At 42.1% G+C, this 8493-nt stretch overlaps 1 protein-coding gene across 10 annotated transcripts in view; it reads left to right on the forward strand.

Moving 5' to 3' along the window:
- SOX5 (SRY-box transcription factor 5) overlaps nt 1-6442 on the forward strand; it is a 306951-nt gene extending 300509 nt beyond the window's left edge. For all 10 annotated transcript variants that reach the window (XM_068141932.1, XM_068141928.1, XM_068141930.1 and 7 more), the window contains one exon: nt 321-6442. In XM_068141932.1, coding sequence (XP_067998033.1) covers nt 321-624 — 304 coding nt within the window. In that variant the 3' untranslated portion in view covers nt 625-6442. The remainder of the gene's footprint in view (nt 1-320) is intronic.
- Nucleotides 6443-8493: the final 2051 nt, after the last annotated feature.

Raw genomic sequence — 8493 nt, forward strand, 5'->3', positions numbered from 1 at the left:
ATCACAATTGAAAGGACATTTGGTTTTGGCTGGCAGCTCATGGGGCACCCAGTAAATAAGTTTGCATCACAAGCTGAAGCTGTGTAGTTCAGCTAGAGATGTTTAGAGAGATGTTCAGTGAACTCGGTCTGGGCTTGATTTCAAGAGCATCAGTTGGTGAGTCTGGAATATTCACATAAGGATTGTCTTGCACAGGCCATCCAGGACCTTCCCCTGCATACCCAAGAGCACATGAGATGGGTCTGCAAAGTGCTGTTGTACTGCCTCCTTTAACTCCTTCCCACATTCAAAATACCTTTTTTACTTTTTCTCCCTGGCAGGCAACAAGCACAGATTCCTATTGCCACTGCGGGCGTCGTTTACCCAGGAGCCATTGCCATGGCAGGAATGCCTTCCCCACATCTGCCCTCTGAGCACTCAAGCGTGTCCAGCAGCCCGGAGCCCGGCATGCCTGTCATCCAGAGCACTTACGGCATCAAAGGCGAGGAGCCTCACATCAAGGAGGAGATGCAGACCGATGACGTCAATGGAGAAATCTACGACGAATACGATGAGGAAGAGGATGACCCTGATGCGGACTATGGCAGTGACAGTGAAAATCACATTGCGGGGCAAGCCAACTGATCAGGGTCCAAATATCTCATGACCTACAGGACTTCAAGGAGAAAAGAAAAAATAAATAAAGCCCCATCTGGTTTATCCTTGCCAGTGGCCAAGCACATTAACTTTCTCATACACTGACTGTTACTTTAACTCTTAGTCTTAACTAGTTGGGACATCAGCTGACTAATAGACATCAGCCTGCATCAGAAGAAAAAAAGGCTCAGAAGAGAGGAAACAAAGACAACGACGACAACAACAGAATGATATAAGCTATGGGTAATACAATGCCAGTAATTCAGCTGCTATACCCAAGCACTGAAGTCTTACCCGTCGACCTTTTATTATTTTATTTTTTGTTTTCAAATAAACTTTAATGGCTGTTTGTTCTACAATGTTCTAGAAATTCTCACTCAGGTACACAGTGCCAACAAGTGGCTTGTGAATGTGTTTTGTTGTTTTGTGCTACAGTTTAAAGAGAAATAATTTCTTTTTTCTTTTGTTTTTTTTTCTTTTATCTTTCTTTTTTTTTTTCCTTTTTTTGGTTTTTGTTTTTGTTTGGTTTTTTTGGTAATGCACCTGACAGGAACGGGATAAAAAAAAATCAAATTCCTTCCCCCCACCCCCTCCACCTCTATCTCCTTTTCCTCCTCCCTGGCAAATCTGGGTCAGAAGTGTGTGCGTGTGTGTGTGTGTGCATGCGTGCCTGTGCGCGTGGCTGGCAAGGAAGGAAGTGGGGAGCCTGTTTCTGTTAACCCCAACAAGCAATTATTTCCTTTCAAGAGAGGACTTCTCTTCATCAGTTGCACACCATACTGAGTCTTTGAGCAAGTGCCAAATTCGTACTAAAGCGCTGAACTAGTCCAGTTTGCTGCTGCTTTGGTTTTTTTTCTCCTCCTGGTTGGTCTCGTTTCGTTTTGGTTTGGTTTTCTTTCTCTTCTCTTTTGCTTCCTTCCTCCGTCTTAAGTTAGGACAGTGTTGTATTTTAGACAATCCCCTGAAGAACCTGATATACCAGCAGCTGGTGAGATTAGACATATATTTTTGGGTTTGGTTTTTGCTTTTTAAAGGAAACTGTAGGTGCCATTCTCAGGTGAAAAAAGAGAGAGAGAGAGAGAGAGAGAGACATAAGAAATTTAGAGAAAAAAAAGTATTTTATGGTCTTGGATTTTCATGTGTGCGTGTTTATGGTACTAATAAGAATAATATTGGATTATTGTGAGCAAAAAAGCATGTTCCAGAATGAAGTCCTTCACCCTCCAAATTACTTGGTCTGTATGGAGCCTTTGCTTTTAATTTACACTTCAAGTGGCATAAAAAAGGCTTGTCCAAAAGGGGATTTGTTCTGCACAGAACAGGGCAGCTGGAAAAGTTACCGCCTTGCCGAGCATTTATTGGGTGACCAGGATGTCCAGTTTCGATAAGCTCATACCTTCATGGTGACTGAGTACTGAGCTCCCATTCAAACCATGATCTTTTTTAAACTTACTTTTTGTCTCCTTTGCACTTGCAGAAATCAGTTTTTATCAGTGGTGTGTTCGTGTAGGAAGGGAGACAAACAGCTGCAAAGAGATTTCTGTATTCTCACCAGGCACATCAGAACCTGAACCTTTGCAGTGCCATTTTTCCCTAGCTGCTGCCTCTCACAAGTGAAAACTTTGTTTTCCTGGGCTAAAATATTTTCATTATTGTTCTAGAGCACTTCCTGTGTTGCTTGGGCAGTTTTGCTTCCTTGGGCAACAACAAGTAGGTGAGGAAGATGCTTTTACACAAGCATAATCCTGAGCAGAAGTTAACGGTCTTGTGTTTCCAGTCGGATAACTGAATGCCACGCTGCAAAATTAAGAATGTAAATACAAGTGAATTGATGAGACTTTTCATTTCCTCACTCTGATTTTCCTGTAGAAGGAGAGGACCCAGGTTCACAAAGCAAGACAGAAGCATAAGATCTAAACTAACCACCCCAAAAGGTTATTCCTGATTTCAGACAGCAGCTATCCAGGAGCTCCACTCTGAACTTGAAGAAAAGTCTTAGGATTGTACTGAGGCAAGAGCCTTCCTCTGAGTCAGTTTCCTAACTGAGGATTTCACCTTTGTATTCATGTTGCTCCATGTCAGTTCCCACAGAGAGAGACAGACTCATCACTATCATTATCAATTTTAACTTGTAAAAACAGCCTGTATGTCTTTGTGCCAGTGAGATCCCAGCCCAGAGACTCACCAGAACCATGATCTTCACTACTTGGCAACACTGGTTTTGTAAATGGTCCCTTAGTCAGGCAGATTCTTCCCTTGTGCAATCAGCCATCTAAATCCAGGTGCAGGATGAAAGGAGCAGGTAGGAGGAGAGACTGGGAAGGAGAATGTGGAGGATCTTTCTTTGCCTCTTGAAATCCCACTTGAAGTGTAACTTGACCTCTGCAGACTTTGTGCAAAGCAAAGGAGCAAATGCCATTGAAGACCTAGGACAATACTCCGAGGAGTGATTTGGAGGTGTGATAGTTTTTACCCTCCATCATCTGGTTTATTTGTCTCCTGTTTTCCCTTTTCTTTTTGTTTTTTAATTCCACCTCTGCCTCCAAAAAAAATTATTTTCTATTTTCTCTCTCTCAGAAGATTTGCTCTGAATTTATGCTTGGAGTAGCTGATCATATCCTCCATGTCAGAGAGGGCTCTTTTTGTTTGTATTTTATCACTGTGTTGGGTTTGGGGTTTTTTTTGTTTGTTTGTTTCTTTCTTTTTCTTTGTTGTTCTTTTGGGTTTGGTTTTGGGTTTTTCTGTTTTGTTTGGGTTTTTTTCAGTTGAACTGCCTCTTCTTGCTAGTGTTGTAATGGTAATTATAATAATAATAATAATAATGGTCAGCTGTTCCCAGATTAGTAAATTATGTATAATTTATTTTATCCCCCCCCCCCCCTCCCCCCTTCCTCCTTTTTTTTAACTTTATTTTATTCTGTTCTAATTTGGCAGTGCAGCAAATGAAGCTGTTAGGCTATTTAAAATGGATACCCCTCCCCACCTTGCCTTTTTATATATATATAAATATATATATACATATGAAAACAAATTGCTTCTTCTTCTGCTCGCACCATTCCTTTTTTTTTCCTTTTACTTTAATTTTGGCCCCAGCCATGTCAACTTCTGATGTTTATTATGATGGAGTGAATTAATGGGAGTGTTGTTTTCAATCTTAATTAACTTCTGCTCTCTCATCACTCATTTTAGTTATTTAATTACACCAGTCATCTAGAGCCAATTTTTTTTTGGTTTGTTTTTAATTTTTTTAAGCACTCTGTTTGGATAAGAAGGAAAAAAAAAAGACAAAAAAAAAAAAGACAATTGTTTTTATATCATTATTATGTACAATGTGAAAACTGATATTTGCTCCTCCTCTTTTTTTTGGGTTTGGGTTTGGTTTTGGTTTGGGTTTTTTTTTTTCCAAACTTTTAAATTTGTTCCCTGTCTTTGTGAACAAATTACTTCTGACTCTTGTGGGTTCACCTCACATTTGCTGGATGCTTGATTTCCACCACGTCATAGAGACTTCTCTGGTTTAATTGTGTCACTTTGGGCTACCAGAATACTTTGTTTTAGCTCCAGGTAGGTGCCATTGCGGCAGGTGTGATTGGAGCAAGTCTTAAACGCGTGGGCTGGAAAGCCAGCCTCGAGGAGTTCCATAGGATAATATGCCCTTTGACTTCAGGGGGACCAAATTGCAGCCCCAAACCATGGGCTGTGCTGCAGGAGACGCTCCTGGAGGCGGCCCCGTCTCTGTGGGCACCAGAGGAGCACCTGTGCTGGGGCCACAGGACCAGCCTCCGCTCTTGGTAATGGATGGTACACCTGAGCTCTTCTCTGGGAGTGCTCTGCTGTGCTCACTGCCTCAGCCTGAACTCAGGCTCAGGTGAACACTGGTGTTGGTACCGTACACATTTCCATCTGAGAGACTGCACTAGAGCCTGGGGTTCAACCAGGCTCTTAAATGGGTAGCTTTAGCAGACTATCCACATCCTGCATTTGGATGCTGAAACCAATGCAGCAACCTTAAAATGAAAAATGGAATAAAAGAAAAAAAAAAAGGCTCTGGGGTTCCAAACACTTAATGCCTGTGCTAATATTTTGTTAGGTCCAAGGATGAGCATCCAAATACCTTTTGGCAGTAGAAGACCAGATTTGCAAATGAGGCAACGAGGCCCTGTTTGTCCCTCTTTAATTTCTTAGGAGAAAAAAAACAACAAAAACCAACAAAGCAAAATGTAATTTACAAAAATATCTTCTTGTCTTGTTCCTTTCTTTCTTTCTTTTTCTTTCTCCTTTCCCTGGGTTCTGTGCCCTAGAGCATGTAGAAAAACCAGGTTAGAGGAGATTAGGATCATACTAACCTAGAAGCACGTTAAGGTCCTAATGCCAAGGCGAGCTTCATTTGCCTCTTCCCTGGTGAGCGAGGATGGTCTTGGGGAGCCGCTGGAGGTGCACACAGGACATCTCCTCCTGACTCAGGGGAGACACTTGGGCCGTGCATCTCAGGAGCCTGCAAAACAACAACACTGCAGACAACGGGAAAAGACGGGAAATCAAACAAAATCCCCAAAAAACTGAGGCACTTGCTTCTAAGCTCAATTAAGTAACACAGAGTATATCCTTTTTTTCAATTTATTCATGCCTTATATTAGTAAAATAGGATTTTTAAGTGCATTTAACATCTTTATTTAACCGTTCCGCTGTATTAATCAGGCCCCCGGAAAAGAACACTAGCTATTATTATAGCATTTAATTAGTTTTGTAACCAAATCCTCTTATTACGAATGCATATGGAAGAAATTCTTTCCTCGATGACATTATTTCAAAGATTTGGTTACTGCAGTAGACTCACTCTTTAATTAAATCATTTTTTAGGAAGTAAATTGTCTTTAACCTTTTTACAGCACATTTTTCAGAGCTTTTTCTTTTTAATCCAAAGAGATGAGCTGTTATTGTCCCCGAAGAAGCCTCTGACATCACGTTCCTAACATCAAAAATAATTATTCTCCGTGGAAACATAGACCTTACTTAGCAACAATTCATCTGCTAGAACGAAAGGCGACTCTAGGCTGTCTCCTATGTTTAAGGGCATGATGTGTCGATAGGAAGTATCTTTGCCCACTTCTTCAACGGAATCGTACCTTCAATTTGCAAATAACTGTGTGTGATTCACTGGATGTGGATTCAAGTGTATCCTCAATTCACAGGGCATGGGCTGGCTGTTTAGCTTGGTTTATATTTACATTTTTTCAACTTTTATCTTAACTTGTCAGTTTCCCAGATTGAAGAACGTGTCAAGTTCGTTTTTTTTCTACTGACTGATTTCTCTACTCCCCAGTGTTTTTGTCACTGGTTTGCTGAAACAGTATTTATATAGCTCCATTGGCTCTAAAGCTCTTACTCCTTCTAACGTTTGGATTTTACAAGTGAAATGAAAATAGAAAAGAAATAGAGACAATCAAATGCCTGGAGCTTAAAACAAAGTATGTGCAACCTACCATCTCACTTGAAATTTAATAAAAGAAATAATTATGTAAATATAACATAGAGTTATAGATTTATATTTTGTTCATAACACATAGTGTAATATAAGTTGTATATTTTCATGTTTTGGTTTTATGTTATCATTCATGCCACAATAAATAAGAAAACAAAACAGGAGTTGATGTACTCTTTAAAAAAAACAAAAAAAAAAAGAATCCAGTGTGGGTTGCCACCATCCTCGGGTTTTGGTTTTGTTTCGTTTTTCTTTTGCATTCCCCTTTTTCAGTATTATTGCCCTGCAAGGCACCAATAAAACAGCAAATGTGTTCTTTACCTATCCTGTGGTCTGTTTCCCGCTTATTGGAGCGAAGGGTGTGCTAGTTAATTTTCTTGTCAGGGAAACAAAACAGCTCTGTTCGAGAAGCAGAAAACAAAGGGGGTGTTTTTGAGTCAGCTTCCTAGCCTGCTCCAAAATTCAAGGTTTGCATCAAGTCACGGGAAAAAAAACTTCACCCTGTCTTTAAAATACCTGTCTTTGTTTACAAAGTATTCAGCCAGAGTGTCCCAGCACTGTCCCTTGCTTACAGGCACAGCCTCAAACGGTCACACCAGCATTAAAGCAGAAGGAAAAGTGTGTTCCTGAACATTGTAGTACAGTGCAATTTCTAGTTCAGAGTGGGGGCGCCTTGTAAATGGGGATGGCTGAATCCAGAGGTTTGGCCTGTGCCCGTCTGCCCGAGTTACTTTCACTTTCTACAGGCTTATCTGGAGACCAAGGCAAATTCAGGGAAATACTCGATTATAAACGTTGATGACACACGTCTATGAAAAAAATAGCTCAGCTCATAGTTAGTCAAAATGTCCCAACATGCTGCCTAAACAGTTCATGAAGTTTTGACAGCAGCATATGGCACAAAGTGGGATGGAATGAATTTGTACCTGGTTTTGACAGTAAGTTATTCTGATGGGTGCTTACTCTCAAGTGCCTACGGCTTGACAGATGCCATTCTATGGTTACAGATTTCCTGAAGGGAAAAGGCAATATTTGGGAAAGCAAGAGGTAGCTGGTGGAGGTCCTATGAACCTGCCCACACTCTGCTTGTTTGCCAGGCTGTCCTGAGAGCGGGGTGACATCTGAAGCATCACATCAGCAAACCAAAGGCCTCTTTTGGCAACTTTGGGATGCAGCCCATCATACCTGTCCAGTGGAAGTGGAAACAAACCTGAACAGAACCATACAATGTGAGGCTCAGGCAAAGAAATGTCAGCATCCTTTAACCTCTTACATCCTTTTATCCATGACATCAAAGTGTGATGGAGGGAGCACCTGTCTGCTTGAAAGGCCGGAGGAGCAGACAGAGCGGCAGTGTGGCTATCAAACTGTGATGTATTTGGCTGCTTTGCCCTTTTAACAACTGTGACCCTAAACCAAGGATCACCCCTGCCACAGCTCTGCTGTCGTGTGCCTTTACTGGCACAACACCAAGGGCGCACATGAAGCATTGCTGAGCGTGCAGCCCTTCTCACCACGCTATGCTGAGGTGGAATAACATAGCAATTCTTCTTTCTTCACTTTTTTTTTTTCCTGGGTGGCTGGGCTGGTACCTAGCAGTGAGGAAAAAAGCAGCTAGGAGACTAGGAGAACATGACAAAAGCTACACTGGAAATCTATCTAATTTGTAGTGCAAGCGGACAAAGCAAAGCTTTGTGAAAACAGAAGTGAAGAACATGATGAAAAACTCAGCATGAGCTGTAAATGTGCACTTGCAGCCCAGAAGGCCAGTCATGTTGTGGGCTGTATGAAAAGCAGTGTGACCAGCAGGATGAGGGAGGTCTCATGAGACCACCCCACCTGGAGCACTGCATCCGATCCTCGTGGCCCAAATGTAAGAAGGACCTAGAACTGCTGGAGCAGATCCAGAGGAGAGCCATGAAAATGATCAGGGGGCTGGACAACCTCTCCTACAAGGACAAGCTGAGGGAGCTGTGTTGCTCAACCTGGAGAAGAGAAGGCTTCAGGGAGGCTTAATAGCAGCCTTCCAATACCCGAAGAGGGCCTTCTATAAAACTGGGAAGGGACTTTCGACAAGGGCCTGTAGTGACCAGACGAGAGGGAAGGGATCGATGTTTGAGGAGGGCAGAGTGAGACTGGACATTAAGGAAGAAATTATTTAGTGAGGGTGGTGAGACACTGGAACAGGTTGCCCGGGGAGGATGTGGATGCCCCCTGCCTGGAGCTGTTCAAGGCCAGGTTGGCTGAGGCCCTTGAGCAACGTGGGCTAGTGGAATGTGTCCCTGGCTATGGCAGGGGGTTGGAACTAGATGATCTTTAAGATCCCTTCCAACCTAAACCATTCTGTGAATCTATGAACATGTAAACCCTAAAGT

The sequence above is a fragment of the Melanerpes formicivorus genome, unplaced genomic scaffold (assembly GCF_026170545.1).
Source record: "Melanerpes formicivorus ecotype bairdi unplaced genomic scaffold, bMelFor1.0.p_v2 SCAF_8, whole genome shotgun sequence".
In the NCBI taxonomy this organism is placed as follows: domain Eukaryota; kingdom Metazoa; phylum Chordata; class Aves; order Piciformes; family Picidae; genus Melanerpes; species Melanerpes formicivorus.